Source organism: Amia ocellicauda, chromosome 5 (genome assembly GCF_036373705.1).
Source record: "Amia ocellicauda isolate fAmiCal2 chromosome 5, fAmiCal2.hap1, whole genome shotgun sequence".
NCBI classification, from domain to species: Eukaryota; Metazoa; Chordata; class Actinopteri; order Amiiformes; family Amiidae; genus Amia; species Amia ocellicauda.
Window position 1 is genome coordinate 7673214 of NC_089854.1, and position 20663 is coordinate 7693876.

Sequence of the window (20663 nt, forward strand, 5' to 3'; positions counted from 1 at the left end):
CTGGGGGACCGAAACAACGCAGCGGCGCTCTACGCTTATGACGCTGGTTACGCAACAAGACTAGACGAGTCTAAGCTAATCAACGGCTACGTAAAGTTCTTACATCGAGTGCCCCAAAATGCGACCCTACGCAGAATTCTTCTTGCAAGTTTACAAGCAGTGAGGAAAGGAGGCTGAGACGTGATTTATGAATGCAACATGATTTACGAGGAAACAATGCTCTGAGCATTTCTCTCTTGTTAAAGACGGTTCACTGAGCATTGTAATTACTGTATACTGCATCGCCCTTGTGTTTATAGTGGTGAGCGCATATGCTTCGAGATGTATAAAATGTATATTCGAAGATAAAGGCACGATGTCGGCAGCAAGTCATACAGCAGTAAAATTGCACACGTGTTTGTAATCCAGCCGCGTGGTGGCCATTAAAAATGCACGATTCCTGTTGTAAAGAAGACAAAGTGTGACAGAAAGCAAGGATGCAACAACTATGTGTCACGTTGAGGAATTGAAAGCTTTAGAGTAAGATTTCCGACTGTCATGCATATTGCAGTCGTGCTTATAGTTATACCGACGTGTATATATAGGCGTGTTACAGTGAGAGTTGCATCCATCGCATTATTGTGGAATAGTTATGGAACTGAATCCCAGATCATACCCCCCTATAACACAACGTCTCTGCAACATTCAACAACGCAGCTGCGAGGTTGTGGGATGGCTGGTGACAAAGCAACGCTGCTTCAATACTTGTTTTAAGATTTCACGGATGGCAATCAAAAGGGTCATCTTACATTCCGCAGTATATTTCAGCATTTGGAAGTCACATCATGCATGGGTGTGTTTTCCTTTGTCAGGGATCTCTCCATTTATAAACGTCTCTGTGAGGATGTTAAATACACACTAGGGGTCGCAGTTATCCATATATTCACAGCAACTAACAACTACAGCAGGAGTATTTAATGTGGGGGTGGGGGTGGGGGTGGGGGTGGCAAAATCCAAGTATTCCAAGAAATCTAGGTATAGTATGCATATGTAGAGAGCGATTTTCCGGACTTAATAAGGGAAACAGATGTGCATTCCCGTTCATACAGATTCATGTATGCATGCATGTAGGACGCCCGCAGGTGAAAATCAAAGAATCTGAGACATACCTTTACATTTACACACAATGCCAGTTATTGTTGCCTCGTTTTATATTGAGGGGATGAGGTAACAGTTTAACCAGATGTTGTAAAATATTATGATAAAGTACTATACAATTATAATTAGTGTCATTATAACTACGTTCCCGAATTATGGTGTACTGTCCTTTATGGAACAAGATAATTGAAATTCGATTAGTATGACTATGATTATTATGCCTATATACGTTTATATATATGTTTATATATTATTATATAATATAAACCCATACACGTTTTCCGATACACCAGCATTTGCTTTTAACCGTTTTTACTTGCAATATAATTTCCACAATCAAAAATAGGTTATTCTACTGAGAAATACATTAATCATGTAAAACAGAAAGCGTCAAAAAGTGCAGACAGCGCATTGTTAGCTGGATGCACTTTAAATTGTATAAGAATATAATAGGTTGCATAATATATTTAAACCTATGTATACAATACATTATCCACAATTAGACTTCGGTAATGAATTCATACGAGCACATTTCACATATGCAGTTGTCTAAGCTTGAACACATACTGGGCACGTTTAAGACTACATACTGCTAACATGTGTTTGAACAATATGGAAATGCCGGTCTTTCACGTTGTAAATTATAATCTTTACTATGGACAGAGATAGCATCCATTTTTATTTGTGCTGTAACCCAAAGAATGAAAGCGAGGGGACGCAGAGCTTTAAATAACAGTATATAGGGGATACAATCAAGGTTATCCCGAGGGACTTACTGGAAACAAACTATCATGTCGAAACATGTAATGACCTCTTGTTTTATCTGGAAACGAAAATAGGATGATTATTCTGAGAATAGCAAGAAAAACGTCCCTCAGTTTTCAATCCGAGCTGGGGGGGGGGTTGTGGGATGCACTTGATGACCTCATCGTCTCGGCTGCTGATTGGTGGACCGCCGCCAGGACACAGACACACGCACACGTCACCGCCTTTCTGGGAATGTTCCTGGAAAGAGGTGCGCTGGTTTACTGAAAAAATACATATATGAAGAAAAAATGTACAGATGCGCAGAGCGATGCAACCTACAGAGATCGAATACATACAGAGATATTCAAATACACAGATTCAAATAATATATACAATTGCTCATCACCAGAGAGAAAATAAACCCAACAAAACAAAAGCTCTAGCTCAGAAGTTCAGGAAATATACCATCATATAGCTTACTTTTGCGTTCAAAGAAAAGTGTAGTGATGCGGCATTAATAAGGAATAAGATCCAAATGACCAGTGCGGAGTTTAAGTGGGACAGTCGGAAGCGCCAGTTAGCAGCGACTGGGTTTTGAAGTCGTGTGCAAACACTGAAGCAAAGACAGCTCGACAGCAGTTGTCATCGTGATTTATGACAGTTGCCGGAGTGGTCGGAATTCGGAGAAAAATAAATAAGTTGTCTTTACCACTTTGAACTATATCAGCGCTCAGCCTGTCGACCGTGCCTGTGACTCTGCTCTGCTGGAGTCGGTTATGTGCCACCAGAGCTGAGGAGCTGCCGCTTTCAGGAGGTTTAATGGGGATATAGAAGTAAAGAAGAGAAAAAAGAAAAATCCGAATATTCATATTGATATATGAGCGGAACGTCAGCGGGGTTCCAATCGAAGCCAGGCTGCCCGGGGTTCTACTGCCTGGGAACGCAACGAGGTGAGTTCAGATCCGAGTGGCTCGTTTATTTTAAAAATGATGAACAAAGGTCACAGGACAGGTTTTTCTTTCCATCAATGTTTGTATCAAAATCGACAAATAAAATGTGTTTATTTAATATTCGTTGTGAACAACAACCTTATTATCACAATCTTTATCAATCACAGCTGTATTTTTTCTGCTTTTTATGTTATTGTTTTAACAATAAACGCATCAGAGAAATGATTGAGGGTCCCTTAATGAAAACCCTGCGTGCTTTTTCATCAGTTAATCTTCGGGAAAAAGTATGTGTACACAGATAATCAATACCTTATCAACTGCACTAATCTTTAGTAATGTTTTACTACTCAGGCAACAAAGGCATCTGATTGTATATCATCTTTGTGATCTTTGTCATCTTTACGATAAATAAGTTATAGTATTGCTCTCTCTCTCTCTCTCTCTCTCTCTCTCTCTCTCTCTCTATATATATATATATATATATATATATATATATATATATATATATATATATATATATATAGCGTGTGTGTGTGTGTAATATATACATATTCTTTATTAATCATTGTACTGGCAAAATTAGGTCACTTGTGAATCCTAATTTTTCATTAATCCAAAAAAGGTATTAAACACCATTGTGCTCAATTTAATATTGCCCTGATGATAATATTCGTATTTGTTTAATATTAATATATTAAAATCAGTGTTAGAAAGTGATTCCCCTGAAATGATCGCTCTTTGTATCAGTTATTTTGTCCGCATAGCGTTACCAAACCACTGTGCACAGGGAAAGATGTTGCCTTATAAGACCTTGGTGAAAATATACACATTTTCTAAACTGTTTATCTTTCTGAGCCATCAAACTCGCCATTTTTATATATTTATTTATTTTCGTGGAATAAAGAACAGCAACATTTTATTTTTTTATTTTTGCACCGTTTAATGATAAAAACACATAAGAAATAGGCTATTTGAGAAGAAACATTATTTAACAATATATTCACAGTGTTAGCTTGTTACAACATGCAAAAATGAAATATAGCAATATATGAAATATATGAAACATTCATTTTAAAGCAGCAGATAATGCGGTATATTTTCGGGAACGGGGAGGACAAGGAAGGTCAAAGGGGGATTATATTTACAAATACTTTTCATTATTTTCGTGGTGCCCCACTCTCTCAGAGAGACATGCGTGTCACACACATGTCCCAGCTGAATCAGATGCCCGGATAAAGTCTTTCATTTTAATACCAAGTTTGATGACCTTTCTATCATATATCATATATATCTATTCATCTGTCTATACTTTATATTGAGTTTACCGGTGCGGTTTGTGTTTAATGCAGATTTTGGATGGGGCACACGCAGTGCGTTTCGCAGACACCGGACACTGACCCAGAGACGCCGTGGACGGCGGGACGCAGACGGACACCCCCGGTCCCGCCGCGCCTCCCAGCGAAACCCGCCGGCGGCCCCCTGAAAGCGACCCGCATGATTGGGCCCAACCTGAGCCCCGAGAAGTCGCTCATCCCGGTCCGTCTGAAGGACCCCAGGTCGGAGCTGCAGCGGGGAGTAAGCACGGAGGACTTCGGCCGTGTGGAGAGTGCGATGTCCCACCTGCAAGAGTCTGGTGAGCTTTCTTTTCTCTCTCTCAGATCAATCAAAATAGCTATTATTTAATCAAATGGGTCGATTTCAAAGTTTACAGTAGTAGCATCATTGTAACGTTTAGCTGACCCATTATAAAAATCAAAGCATGTTAAAAGTATAAATATATGTAAAGAGCATACATATTTTGTTACATTGAAATGTGTTTTTAATATTAATAAAAATAAATGACAGCATTATTACGAAACCTTGACTGGATTATTATTATTGTTTTCTCTTTACAATAATTTATCCTGATCTTTTGGTCTTTTTGAATTAGGTTCAGGAATGTGTGTGTTTGAATACACCGTGTAACAAATCTTTTTTGTTGTTGTTGTTCCTGGGTAGTAAGTGTTATTTCCCAATTGCTTATGCAGTATAGAAAATGGCTGTTATTCCCCACAAACTTTGCTTTTGTGACCAGGACAGTGATATTTTGCAATGTACCTGTTTCCAATGAGAAAACGGGCAAATTTGTGTCTTTTCGTTCACATAAAGTCAGAAAAAAACAACATATGAATCCAAATTAACATGTATTTATACTAAAGTAATACAAAAATGACTACAAAAGATTTAGAAGTGAGTAGTTTTTCTAGATTTACGATTATACTGTAATGTGCAATACATAAATTCGCTCGTTTTCTCATTGGAAATAGGTCAATTTCAAAATATCACTGTCCTGGTCACAAAAGCAAAGTTTGTGGGGAATAACAGTCATTTTCTATACTTTTGAGGCATAAGAAATTAGGAAATAACACTTACTACTCAGGAACAAAAATCGTGTTACATAGTGTTATATTTTGAAAGAAAGCAGTAAGTCAGTATGGTATTTGGGTCGCATTGAATTGTTCTCAGTTGACAAACAATACAATATTTAATGTCCTACACCTTAAATGAAGGACATCAGATGTTATCTGATACCCATTACTATTATGGTTTTCCTAAAGTACAATACATACTTTACATTGCAAACAAGCAAACAGCACTGCAGAAAACACTGTGCATATGCAATATGCTGTTAGACTATAAAGTCTAGCGTGTGTGTGTGGGGGGGGGGGGCAATGTTTGTCTTTATCTGTGGATTTAAACCAGTGGTGCCCACTCCTGGGTCTGTGATGCTCCAGCACCGTCTGGTTTTCATTCTCCCTCAGCTTTTATTACTTAGTTTGATTGATTGTCTATTTGTTCTAAATGACCACTGTTTAGAGGTCTTCAACCACTGTGGATTTGAAGTTAACTAAGACTGGAGGTCTCCGGGAGCAGGAGTGCGTTTGGTTGGTTTAAAGTGGTTAGACCTCTTATAATTCCTGGTGCAAACAGATCAATCCGGTATTAAAAGGAACATTTCCACTTCTGTCTTCTCCAGGCTGGTACTGGGGCTCGATCACGGCGGCCCAAGCCAAGCAGGTGCTGAACGATGCTCTGGAGGGCACCTTCCTGTTGAGAGACAGCTCCAACCCGGGCTACCTCCTCACCCTGTCTGTGAAAACAAGCCTGGGACCGACCCACCTGCGGATCGAGTACTCCGGGGGGGTGTTTGGCTTCGACTCGCTGGTGGTGGCACGGCCCAGGCTGCAGCAGTTCAGCGGGGTGGTGGACCTGGTCCAGCATTATGCCCTCACCTGCCAGCAGGCGGAAGGTGCCGGGGACAAGCCGAAATCCAAGGAACCGTGTCCAGCCAACCCCCCCCCTACGGACACCACCCTGCAGCTCAAACTGACCCGGCCCCTGTACAAGGCGCCCCCCGGCCTCCAGCACCTATGCCGGATAGTGATCAACCAGTGCTCACGAAACAACACAGACTTGCCTTTACCTCAGAGACTCAAGGACTATCTACAAGAATACCCTTTTTTACTATAGCGGACGTCGTGCCGCCCTTGTGGACATTTGAGTATTTTTCGTTGGGTTTACGATTCTGCCCAGATGTTTACCACATACAGATTGGTATTGTACTAACCCTTCATTTTTATTTACTTTTTCTACACCAAAAATACATGTTGTGCGTATATATATATATATGTAATATAATCTGCTTTGACATTTCTGGGCTGATAAATGCAAATCTGTCAGCCACACCTAAACTTTATTTATGTTTGTTTTTTTATATTATCGATAGTGTCAAAATTCATTTTAAGGTTATGCTAGTGCACCTTATCAAACACAGATGTCCAGACATGCTATAGTGCCTCTTAAATAAGTGTTAATGGTTAACAAAAGCAATCACCTGGAGTCGCTTTTTTTCTTATTACAGTGTTCATCTGCTCTGTGGTTTGCTTTGTGACACGCAACCAGGGTCTTTAAGCAATCCACCCCCTAAGGATTAATAACTAAGAAGCACAAATGGCTGCTTTCTGTTTTTGAAAACAATCATATCATGTTTGTTTGAGAGAAATAATAGTCGTACCAGACGTGTTGACCGTTCAGTATAGTTATGTATTCCTTAGCAGATAGTGAGTATAGTGAGTCTGATTTGGTTATTAAAAAGTAAAGCCTATGTATCCCCACACAAACAAGCCAGTGAGAATGGGAGGAGACGGGATGAACCAAGAAATTCCTGATTCTTTGTTGTATTATAACAGGGGGGGTTAAAGTCTTAGTGTGCATGTTCAGATATAATCTTTAGCCATTTCCATACAAAGCAAAGCTGTCGTCTGGAAAATATTTATTTTTAGTTGGACGCAATTCAAAGGCTGACAAAGTACCCAAAGAAGGGAGTCGTGAACAGCATCTATGATTATTATTATTATTTTTCATGATCTTGTAATCCTCAGCTTTGCTTTTTCAGGCTTAAAATTCAAGTTACACAGTGCAATTGAGAGGCGTTTTTTTTTGCTGACTTTTAAGTCCAGAGAGAGACACACACACAGAGAGGGAGAGAATCATACGTCCAATGCCCGCTTAGACTCGTTTTGTTTAATAAAAGAAGTGCGGAGTGAACAACTGGTTTCTCTCAGCGTGCAATCTTCCCCTGGGACTGGAAGCGCACTTTAGCTGACTCCTTAATAATTTAATTCCATTTGATTTCTGATGGAAGACGAAGAAGAAGCCAAAATGAATTCAGCTGACTTTTCCTCGCCGGTGGAATGTGCGGGGGAACAAAAGTACAGCAACGCACCGAGACGGGTAAACCCTCTTGATGGAAAACGCTGCCTAACGCTGTTGTCAAATCAGTAGACACAAATCCGCATCTAACAAAAGCAAATTATTTGCAACGCCTTTCGAGGAAGAAGAACAAGCAGTCTCTTGTGCTAATAAGTATCCAATCTGAATAGACATTTTGGCAGGTATATTTCTGTTGTGCAGCTGTGGATTTCTACAGTAGAAGTGATTAAGCAATGAAACAATTTGGATGCAATGGGGTGGGGGTGCAAGCAGGAGAGGTTTTTGTTTTACGAAGGAATGTTTGCAGACAATAAACCTTCATGGAAGCATTTTTATGACGCAAGTCTGTGATTACAAATTTGTTAAGTAGCACGTGTGAAAGAATTAAAAAACATCCAGTACACATGGCTAAAAAAATAAAAACAAATATTACGATTTAATAATAATAATGTTTAAAATTATTTTCTCACTTTTTCATCCAGATTAATACACAATTTCTAATGGCTTCCAAATCAATGACAGTTCTTGGTTTCTTAGATTAAGAAACATTACCATTGACTACTGAAGTGGTGGAAGTTTTTTTAATTGAAAAGTGTTTGATCACAGGTTCACTCCAAACAGCATGTCTAGTTTTCCTCTCTAGTTGGAGAGGCAAAAAATGAGAATGGAGTTTGTGCGTGATTCAAATGGTGTGCGTTTGGTATAAATGCATAGAGATTCCCTAAGTGATTTAATATAGAGAGCACTTTTAAGTTCTACTTTAATGATAATATTTTGGGTTGTATATTTTAATGGCAGGAGGTAGAGAGGAGACTGGTTCTGGTTACTATATATGTTTAGTATTAAAGTGCTCTGGGAAAGAGAGGTGCTCATCAGTGTTCAGTAATACATAATTTGTCACTTTGGTTTGTAGTGTAAAAGTCATGCCAGTGTCTAGTTTATATAGGTATATGTTTTCCAAACAATAATAGTATTGTTAATTGAACTAGACTTAATTATCAATTATATATTTTCAGAGTTCACTTAACACCAATTCAGCCAAGGAAAAACAGTAAAGAAATCAATGGGGTGACAGTCCAGTCAGCTAGAATCTTGTATGTGGTTTCTAGGCCGAATTCAACAAACAAGATTAAACTTAATTAAATTATTAAACTAAGTGAATCACTGAATAACACTGTTTTAAATCAAGGATGGGAATGTTTTCATATTTGCAACTGCAGCTGTACATTCCTCACGATATGTTTTAAGTTCCTGCATTTAAATATATGGGTTGGCTTTATTTATTTGAAACGCACATATATCAAACATAATTGATTTTACTTAGAAAAAAAGATTAGACCCATTTCTCACGCACGCACACACACACAGACACACACTAACAGCTCATAGGCCTGGTATATGTTTTGTTCTACATTTAAGAGTCTTTCCACCCAGGCTGCAAAAAAATAACATCTGCCCCCACACCCTTCAGAGGGAACAGTTATAAAGAAGGCAAGTTTCTCTCTTTCTCTCCCTCTTTCACTCTCTCTCTCTTTTTATGTCACTCGCTCGGGCTCTGAATCGTAGCTCCGGCAGCAGCTTACAGCTCTTTCTAGGAAAGGAAGGTCGTTAAACAAAAAAGCAGCATCTGTTCTTTGAAGAACCCACAAGCACGAGGGGGAGGGAGTGTGTAAGGGGGAGTTAGCCCATCTTTATGCCTTTCCGAGAACCATACTCAAGGCCAATCCCTGGAACTCTGCATCAGGGCCTGCGCTCTGTCAGTTCCCCTTACTGTTCAGCTACAAGATCACTTCCAAACACAAAGTCTGATTTGCACATACTAAACATCAGCAAAAATATAAATATTACCTACACAAAAAACATTTTTACCTCTCTCTCTCATATATATATATATATATATATATATATATATATATATATATATATATATATATATGTTAGATTTTCACACATACCTATACCCTATTTTTTATGGAATGCATAGTGTCCTCTTTTCTTAGTAGAGAAAAGTACAATGTTTTCATAAATTCCTCATGAAAGCATGGCTTGAGTACTAACTCTTGCGTGTAAGCATTGCAGATGACGTCAACGTTTCCTAAAGACAGGACTGTGTCCTTTCACGCAGATTGTAAACACTGCACTGCTGTGCTCGTCATAGGAGTAGATTGGGGAGATACTGCTGCACCAGCGGAGGCTTTGCAAACTGTAAATAACCATGTAGTCAAGTTTAAATGTGTTTTTATAAATCTGTTTCAATGTTTAACAGTTTTAGAAGCCACCAGTAATAGCACAGGAAATGTGAGGTGTTAAACTTTAAACCCTTTAGCTCCTACGACAAGAACCCTTGCATCAGTTGCAGTTTGCCCCTCTTACAGAAAGTGAATTTTCTAAAGTGAATAAAATAGTAATTTAAAACATATACATCACTGGTTTGTGCCAAGTCAACGCCCATGTTGGAGCAATCGCCCATCCCTGAACTCAAATTCAATTTTTCTCTGTCCGTTTCCTTTTTTAAACAGTCATAAATTCAATTCAAACGATGCCTGAGGGGAAATCTGCCTGGTCTATTTTGATCTCAGTTTTATGCCACACAGCTTCCTCATTACTAACAATTAAAAGAGACAGTAACTTATTTAATTTAAGGGAATAAACAACATTGTTTTATTTAATAAGAGAGGTGTAGTGATAAACTTCTCCTCTCCATGAGAGGAAAGTGGTCAGATGGGGTTTAAAAACTGCACAGAGCTTTCAAGCCAGGCAGAGATGGCAGCAATAAATGTAGAAAGCAGTCAACCTTGTAAATAATTTTATTTTTACCATAAGTAGCAAAGCTACCTTAGAGTTATTTTTGTGTGTGTTTTTGTTGTTGTTGGACAGATAGAGAATCTGCTGACTGTGTATCTGGCACCCACTCCTGTTTCCAATGTTTGGATGAATCTACATTAAAAAAGCAATACAAGGTCCCAAAGTAATTGGCCTTTTAAGTGGCCAAATGAAAAAGGCTAGTGAGGGAAATAACAGAAGGCTCTTTGGTGATCACCTGGGCCTGGCTCTGACACCACTTCTACTTTTCACATGAAGCAGAGTGTCATATGTAAATAGGATACACGCTCGTGACCTTATTTTGAGTACATCCGCACAGACAGACATATGGCACTGAAAAAAATAATACGGAATGAGCACACTGGCCTCTGCCCTTTCATCATCCCCTTTTGTACAAGATCTTGCAGCTTTAAAAAAAAAAACCTGTAGTGCAACAGGAGTCGTATTTCTGTCCCTGGTGTATACATTGTGTACACACTGCTTTTTATCTGTACAATTTGCACAGAAGCCTGGACAGTAGCACAACCTGAAAAGGGTCAAGCTATGCTCTCTTACAGGGGATTTACTCCCACACCTGGACTGGATGGCCCAGCACAGAGTGAGACTAGGACTCTGGCTGGATCAAAACGCTAGGCCTTGAAGTGGGAGAACGGCACATGCCAGAGATAACGATTTGGCAATGGGAGTCCTATCTCCCGTGCCTGCTAGGGCAAACTGAGAATGAAGCCTGCAGGCGGGGGATCCTCCATGATAGGTAATAGGTAAACAAACTCTCTTCTGCTCCCCAGGTCGCTGCCACCCTCTAAGTCAAGGTCAGGACTACTCAACTTGGTTTGTTACATTCACAGCCTGTGGGGTTGGGGGTGGGGGGTGTAATATGCCAATTGTGTACTTAATCCGCTGCACCCCCCATCCTCTCAGCATATTCGTTTTTTATTTTTATCAGATTTGCACCAAATGGACCATTTTGCTTTATTTATTTATTTATTTTAAATCCAGCTTTGGTGTTTTGTTCAGCTGTCAAGTTGCTGGTGTCGCACTGAAGGGTAAAGCCATCCTCAGACTCCAGCAGACCTCAATGTGTTCAGATTGAGGTTCCTGCTATTTCCATATGCGGGGGTTGTTTTCCTTTCTGTTTTCTCCATGAAAAAAAAATATGACTGGAAAATAAAGACATGCAGATGGGGAATAAATAGTGGCCTCACTGTTGCACTGAAGACACATTTTTATAGTCTAAGACTCTGGCCAAGCAGGATCATTTAAATAACACCTCTTATAATTATTACACTATTTCAATCAAAGCCAAGGGCATTTTTGGAAACATGAGCTGGTCTCATTCTAGCCCCACCAACAGAACAGGGCACTTTCAGACCATATAAGGACTGCCTTTGGCTGCCCCTGACACAATTAAGTAAAATTGTGACAACATTTAACTCTTCTAATTGGAGACCTCTTTTCGTTGTTATATTGCCTAAACAAAAAACAAATCACTGATCTGCGGCGTATGAGTTAGGGGCACACTTTGGGTCAAGTTAAAAACTATTGTATCTGTCCATTTCTGTCAGCCTGGTTCTGGGAAGATGTGGGGACATCGTTCCATTGGTTCATGGATTAGTTTGTAAATTCTTGAAAATGGAAGAACAAATTGATCAAAACCCTGAAGGTGTGGGATGGGATGTTGATCATCACAGACCAACAGAAAAAGGAGAGGTATCTTTCTACGGGCAGAAGAGGAGCGCTGGCAGTTGTGCCAGTCTTGTACGAAGGGAAATGTGAGCTCGCAGACGCCAAGGGGCTGGACTGTATGTCTGACTCACTGTGTTCCTGGAACAAGGATTCCTGGAGGCGGCTGCAGTCACCTCCCCTCCTCCCACCCGCCGACCTTCAGCTTCTGCATCGCCACACGAAGAAAAGGCCATCACTACCACGCCGCACAAGACCATGTTCTCACATGTTTCCCTTGTTTTCACTTTTTGTGTATTTGTTTTCCTGCAGTCTAAGCTTCTCCATGCCTGGGACCACAAAAGCCCACCCCCTCCATTCCGCATAAGCCTCCTTCAAGGGCTTACGTGATGACATTAGGCTGGTCTGGGCTGGGATTTTGTTTGGGTGGTGAAGTGGTTGGGTGTTTGTTTGGCCACACAGCTCAGACAAACAAAGGTTGGCTGGCATCTGGAAATCTCTCTGAATTGCGATTTATCACAAGGTCTGGGTTCTTCATATACATACATATGCTAAAAATACACATCACGGGATTGGTCAGAAAACGTGTAACTTTTTTGAGAAAGTGAACGATTGATTCCACAAAATCTCAAGCGATGCCAAATCGTTCGTACTACATTGGCTTTCTAAAAAAATACACTGCAATTGGCCTGTGAAGAAGTCCCTGGGAGAGATTTCTCAGGGACTGGAGATGCTGATGGCAGGATGATCCAGCTGCAATCGGGCCTGTCCCCTGGCCTTCACAGGTGTGAGCGTCTGGGAGCTGATTCAGGTCTTTAAAACTGCTGTGTCTGATTAAACTCCTGTGGCCCTCTCATGCAAACAGCATGATATCAGGTCAATTATATAGTCCTTCAAGTGCTTCCTAGCAAAAGGTAAAACCAACTATAGATAAAATCAACATCAACAATTTCAACTACAATACAATCTCATCCACACCAGAACACAGATAGATAGTGCAACCACATTAGTTTGGGTACCTTTACAACCAGAATAGGGGGGTACATTCATGGTCTGGAAACCTAAACAGAGTCCCGGGGCTGTTAGTATTTCTGAGCCTTAGTGCCTGAAAGATGCTGTATCAATAAGGGAGGGAAATGTCGTGGGTGGCTGTTAGGATCTCGAGAGAGAGAGGTGGCGTTCTGCTCCTAACACAGAGGAGCCACTCACAGCAGCTGCGGTCCACCCCTCTCACAGATTATAATGACTGTCCATCGATGTTCTCAGACACTGTCTGCCAAGCGGATCTGACTGGGCAAGCACAGTAATCTATGATAATCCGCCGATCTTCCTTAGTGGTTTACATCTGGTAAAACCATCCCCCGTCAGGCCCTGCTCTTTCAGCCCATTCAGGAAAACGAAGCGTTATAAATGTTTTATTGTCGTTTGGAAAGTTCCTGTTTGCTGGTGTTTGTGCAACAGGCATGACCTCACCCGACAGCCAGCCCTAGAGCACTGGGAGTGGAATTACTCACACACTGCAGATTTGTATTCAACACATTGGCCACTGCAAGCTGGTTCAGCCAAATTATAATGAGCCAGAACGACAGCTGATTGCTGTGATTTACAGCACAGTTACCTCATACCAATACAACCATCAATCGCCATCTACATTGAAATTGTCAAGCTATTCCAAAGGGGGTGTTCATTTAAAATCTGCCCCAGGTGTCACTGCACAGGTGTGCTTCAGATGTAGCGGCGTGCACGTGAAAGAGTTAACAGAAAAGCCAGCTGGGCTGTGAAAACGTCCTCTCGGGCTCTTGGGATCAGACATCCCGGTTACGCAACTCCATTTACTGAAATGCTGCAGACAGCAAGGATTTTCTTTTTTCTGCCACCACCAAGTTACTCATAAAACAAATTCCAGGAGTTTGCAAGGGTTTATCGTCTCAGCACACAGATAAGTCGCTCAGTAGCACAGATGGAATTTAATACCTCCCACCCTGGCAAGAGGTGATTATATTGTCTGATGTTAGATATTGTCCTGCTATTCTGCAAGACACTACTGGACATAAAATAAATTTGGAGCAATCTACTCAGTTTGTATAAAGGCACCATGACTTACTGACAGGCAAAAAGGGACCACAAGTATAACTCTCAAGCTCTGACCGGGTTTTATTTATCTCCATTCTCAGGGGAAGCTGGGGAATTTTATAGCATGGGGCTGAGCTGATATGGAACACATATTTTTGGTCGTGGGAAAGTTACAAAAAAACGAAGCCTGCATTTCCTTGCATTTTGTATTTCAATCCAGTTTTGCATCTGCCTAAGCAGACCAAATCAGACCAAGTTGAGGCTGCAAAGCTTTACAGCAGGTGGCTAGAGAGAAGAAAATCAAGAAAAGTTGTATGTCTATGTGCTGGTTGATGTCCCTAATAAAACCCATTTTTGGATAAAATAGGTACTTCCAATACAATCTTATTTGGTATCATATCATTTTTTGCTTCTTTTGTTTGTTTCTTTTACTTTAAAGGCCTCAACCTGGAACGGAAACATAATATTATACCCCTCTTCCCTCTTTGGTGCTTAGCCCACCCGTCACCTTATCTGCCCCCTGTTAATCATTCCCTGCAAGACAACGTTGGCATTACCAAGCCAGGACAGAAACAGTGTGGCTAATGTGTCTACTGGGAGATAATAAACCCGATCCACCCCATCTCCGCTTGTGCCCTGGATAGTACATGTCAGCATTATAGAAACAAGTGACTAAACAGAGCAGAACATGAGAAAGAAAAGAACTGAATAATGCTGCACTACCAACACGAGCTGCCAAGTGCTTTTGGGAAGATTCACAGCGAGGCGGAGCAGTGCTTTATGATGGTCTGTATAGATGTTGTTTTTCAGTAAGCGTGCAGGAATCAAGGACTGAATTTGAATTGCTCAGTGATATTCAAAGCATAATTTTGCTTCACTGTTCACTCCAGATGCAAAACACAGATAAATTAAAAGTAATTGGATAAGGGGGATATAAAGTAGGTTTTTTAGTTGCAGTGTGAGGCAACACAATTTGAAACACATAAATATGGAACCATAGGAAGCCTGACATCATATTACATACTGGCATACTGACTAACACGAGTGTACAAGGACTGTTTTGTTTCTAATAATCGTGCACACTGAACAGGTATGCTCTGAATATCCATGACAAAATGCAGGAAGCGTACTGCATTAAAAAGACATACCGATGTGTTTCGCAAGTCATGCAAATTGCACGGCCCTAACTGTAGGCACTCACACAACATCTGCTATTTATATTTTCCAGAGACTGCTGAGACGACCATTGTTGTATTTCTTTTTCTTTATTTCGAAGAAACACTTCACACTGCAGAGCAGGTTTAAAGGGGGTAGGAAGTGGGTCGCTGCAAGACTCCAACACTGCCAGACCCAATTGATCACAGCACGGAAATAGACTCTGCAAACAAACAAGTACTGAAGGGCTTTAATGAGAACAGTTGCTGCAGAGACAGACACACACTCTATGACCCCTGACTGTGGGAGCTGAGAGTGATATTGCCCTCTGTAGACAGATCGACCCCACTCCAGCTAAGGATGGCCTTGACAGACCTTTAGTTCACTCTGGTTGGGCCAAATACAGACTTCTCCCAATAGAGTACAGGTTGCTGTCTGAACAGTATATGTTTTTTACATTGGATATAATTGATTGTCTAATGTTGGATTCAACATGGTTGTAATTACACATATTTCTAATTAACTAAACAGCTGGGCTGGGGTTGAAACATGTTAATTTATTTGTAACATCCTATATAATTCTTATAATATATATATATATATATATCGCTGCAAGCAACAATCAATGGTGACCTAGCAAGTATGGTATAGCAGAGCAAACAATAGAGTAATGTGTGTCAGTTGGTTGTCGACTAAATTTATATAGCATGGTGAGACACAACAGAGCAATAAGTGTAAATGTGAGGAGGGAAGAAAGTATTGGGACTTTAGGGAATGCAGGTGGCAGCAGCCATTTTGGCTCCACAACACAGACAAGATGGGTTTGTAGCCAAAACCACCATGCCTGCTATCACCAGTTTTCCCCATGACCCTAAAAAACACTTACTTCCTATGAACAAATCTAAATATAGGGCAAACGTGTAGCATGTGTACTAAATATCACGTGTAGCATAAGTGTTTTCGGATGAAGAAGATATTTGTATATTTTCAGAAATGCACTACCATGCTGCCGTACCATGTGACCTACGTGAATAATTTAGAGCAAGAGATCCTAAGGGGTTTTAGATTGTGGCAAGTTTTATAGGCTTTCAACGAATACATACAAATAATAACAATAATAATTAAAGGGTTCTTTGAGTGCAGACATCCGTTTTGTTAGTTGTCTGAACAGGTTTTACAAAATACAATTTCCGTGCATAAGGGCACCGTAAACACTGGTATATATTCTGATATTTTGGACAACAATGTACTGCCAGGTTGACAAAAACTTGTATAGGGAGATACACCTAATAACACGACAACAAAGCTGGAGGGTAACAGAATAGTTTGAGGAGAAAAATCTGTGAATGGATGTTAAGGTCCTCTCAGGGTCAAGACCTCATTCTCACAGACAGATGGGATGAATGTAACAAGGCGCTTTTCCACAGGATTCAAAATATATATAGTTAAATGAAGAGAAAACTGTGTCGCTGCCATGTCTCCCTTAAACAGCAGTATCTGTGAAGTCATTTCAGTTCATCCTGGTCAGCTCCAGACTGCCCCAGGTATAATCTCTCCGTGTGACTGCATCTCAGTACATCAGTGTAGGGCTGTGCAGGCAGTGGGCACAGCAGTGCTCCCTGATATATGCTCTGAATGAAAGGGATACAGAATTTAATATGCTGTCCTGCGGGGGGCCAAGAACTCTATTTGATGTATACGTGACATACTGCACGAACATATTCTGCTGCAAAGTTATATGCCATAAGAGTGCTTAAAAAAGATTCCTTTCACCAAGCTTTTGGGTATAGGTTATTTGGTACAATATTGAAATTGAAAACTAGCTTAATCATACAGGTAAAACACGTACTTTACATTTTTTTTATGAAGCAGTGTGTTTATTTAATACTGGGCCTTATATCTCACTTTCTCCTGAGCCTCACAGATGTTGTTCATGGGCCGGAAGATGAAACGAGACAAACACCGTCCTCCTGACTAAAACGTGACGCCCTCTCCGAATGCAAAGTAGCAGTTTGTTATGTTCCACTACACTGAGGGACCTCTTTGTTTATACACTGTTGTAATTATCATACTTAACTTTGTAGTCAGCCAAGCTTCCTCTGAATGTCTATTACCAGTAGGCCTGCAGTAGCTTTCCATTATTTTCAGGAACGCATTTCAGCAATAGCCCACTTCTGAGAAAAAAAAAAAAAACTAAACGAGACCTGTTCTGCACAGATTTGTTCTGGTCTTAGGTGGCTAGTTTACTCCAATTTTTTCCGAAGCAAGTATGCACAAGCCCTGCACTTCACAAGTAAGGATAGAGAACTACACAGCACAACCCACATACTTTCCTCCCCAACACACATATGTAAGGATTTATTCTATACAACACTATCATAGCTTTATTTACCTTTTTAAAGATTATTTAGGACACAAAGTGCTGACGAAAGGGAGAAAGCTTTGTAGATATCAGTGGAGTCCTGTATACTTGGTCCACATGCATTTATTTATAACCCGAGCCAGGTACTAAGAAACACCAGTTATTGTTATAATTATTATTGCCATCAATCTTCTTTCCTTGGCAGTACATTGCATCTGCATACTTAAAGATTACAAAAAACACAGTAATCTCAGCTGGCTTGCCTGGGGACAATCTCCTTCTGATTTCCAGGAATAGCTGGGAGCGCTGTCTCTGCCTGGTATCGAATGGAAAACCCGGCCTGGAGCCCAGCAGGTCTGACCAAGGACCCACACAGAGTTGCAGGCTGCAGGGATTGGCTTTCACACAACCTGTGACTCAGGAATCGGCATACTGAGGCGACAGCAATGAAATATCAGACTCCCGTGATTGCTTTGAGGCGATAGTTTTGTAAGTTCAATCTGTTGGGTGGGTTTGTGAGCAGGGGTGTGGTCTGGACTGCTGCAGGAGGGTGGAGTACACCACCGCAATCACCCCAAGGGGTCCCCAGCCATCAGCTAGACAGGGTCTTCCAAACAACCGCTTTAACACACAAATTCACAGATACAATGCAAAAGTAAGGGGACAAGTCTCCCTCTGCCAGTGACAGATGATCCCAGAGATGAAATGCTGTCTGAAGAGTATTTATTGGCAATGGCACCATACATTGGACAACAGCACACTAACAGAATTGTTGGATTGCAGACATGCATTCATGGAACACATCTGGGATGAAATGGAAAGGTTGTAGAGACCATTTTCTGTGGGTGGAACAATAGTTTTCTGTATATTTATGAAACATGCTGACTATCTGCACATTCACAATATACCACAGACACTATAGACCTGACAGCACTTCCTGAAGTACCACATGAAATCAAGGGTCTATTACTTCAGGCCCGGCAACTGATCCTATACACAAATAATTAATGTCTCATTGTCCCTCAACTCTGATATGACTGATAATAACAAGGATATAAAAAGATACTAACTTAAGCAGTTGACAGGCATTTTAAAACACAACATTGTATAATTCTGCTTCATAACTGTAACGTTATGTAATATCCCAGAAAGAAAGAAAGGAAAAAAAGCGCTGGATTTTCTGTAATACGTAATATGCACTAATATGGGTGTACATAAGATGGTCTGGACTTCCTCTTTCTCCTTCACTACTAATATCAATGTGTATAATATGCAGGATCTCCTTCTTATTGAAAAAAGCGTGGGATTGTAGAGGATTTTTTTTTTTTTTCGTGCGTCCAGATTGCTTTCTGCATCGCTGTGGAGGTGTAGCTCAGAACGCTATAATCCATTTGTATCCCACTCAGTTCCTGCAATACAGTTATGACACCATACCGCAAAATACAGAAGGAAACATACTAATAATAAAACAAACACGGCCCACACACAATTGGCTCTCTTTCTGTCCCAGCAACAAAGGCGTTGAAATGAATCGCATCACTCTTGGGAATTGATTATATTTTGCAGCAGCCTCCTTGCCCACACAAGCAGAATAACGATCAAATCTCTTGATATTACAAAGGTCAGCGGCCAAGAGAAGGGAAGCAATAAAAAAGAACAAAATTACATTGTTTCAATTCGTCAAGACAATCTAAGCATGAGGCTGAATCAATGAAGGCCATTCAGAGAAAGCACGCTTTATTCCACCTCTCCGCTTCATCAGGAAGCAGGTTAGAATAATCAGCCTAAACAGTGAGATAATATACACCCAACTCAACACCCAGATTACACCCCAACACAGTGAAAGTGAAAGCCTGAGTGGAGTGGATTGCCATGAGGGAAAAATAGAAGAGCTCATTTTGAGTAGGAATCTGTATGCCTCAATCTGTATGCCTGTCTGCTCATCAGACCTCCATTCTCATTACCACATCCACCGCTCTCTCATTCGGTTTCACTCTCCGACTGTCTGCCCGTCTGATATCTATCTATCCATTTCGCTCACTCCTCTCGTGTTGCTCGTTGCCTGCAGTTCTGGGTATTAATTACCCTGCCTCACATGATCCCATTGTCCCTGTCCCACTCTCCCTCGCCATAATATAATTTTCTCTGAACTGCCTGGTGATTTCACAGTGGACCATCTGTTTACTCTGAGGCCATTCTGTGTTTTCCAGGGCGGCGGGGAGGAGGGGGGGATGGGAGTCGTTCTGAATGGGAATCATCATTCCGAGCGTCTTCATTCCTGGAAAGAGGGACACACACTGCAGGATTCACTCTGGCATCTGCCTGGGCTGTTTTGTTTCTTGTTTGTGGGTTCCCAGCGCACGCAGGCTTGCGCTACAGCCTCGGACCAGCACACGCTCAGAAGTCCTAACAGAGCTTTGGGTTTGATGGATCTCCATCACCCACACCCCCCCCACCAATCTACTGCACACACATATCCTTCTCTCTGGATATGAAAGGCTGCTGTAGCATCTTGGATAGTAGCAAAAAAAATCATTTGTAAAAATGTGCAATAAGAAAATGATAAAAAGAGAATCAACAGATCAAAGGATGCCACAATTGCTTTACTGCAACATTTTAAGAGCAAAGGATGGAAATGTTATCATGTTATCACTGAACAGGTGATAAGATTCAATGTATGTATACAGTGTGCATATTATATATATATATATAATATATATATGCCTACACATACTCTACACACACACACAAATATATAGATACAAAATATTTGTTTTTCAAACATCAAAGGTTTCTCTAAGACAATATGTGTTACGTAAACAAGTCCTGAACATGTTGCCCATCACTAGCAGTTGGAAATTCTTATTTAATTCCAGATATATTATTATTAATGATAAAATAATTAATTAATAAAATAATAAAAAAATGTACAGAAAAGAGTTCTGAGACTGAAACCAGTAATGTCATTTATTCAGGCCTAA

General features: G+C 40.6%; 1 protein-coding gene across 1 annotated transcript; it reads left to right on the top strand.

Annotated features, from left to right (window-relative positions):
* The first annotated feature begins 2135 nt into the window (after positions 1–2135).
* On the top strand, positions 2136–7924 carry LOC136749345 (suppressor of cytokine signaling 2). Its single transcript, XM_066703550.1, has 3 exons — positions 2136–2834; positions 4184–4467; positions 5851–7924. The coding sequence occupies exons 2-3, from the start codon at positions 4191–4193 to the stop codon at positions 6342–6344; spliced, it is 771 nt and encodes a 256-aa protein (XP_066559647.1). The 5' UTR covers positions 2136–2834; positions 4184–4190; the 3' UTR covers positions 6345–7924.
* The last annotated feature ends 12739 nt before the right edge of the window (positions 7925–20663 follow it).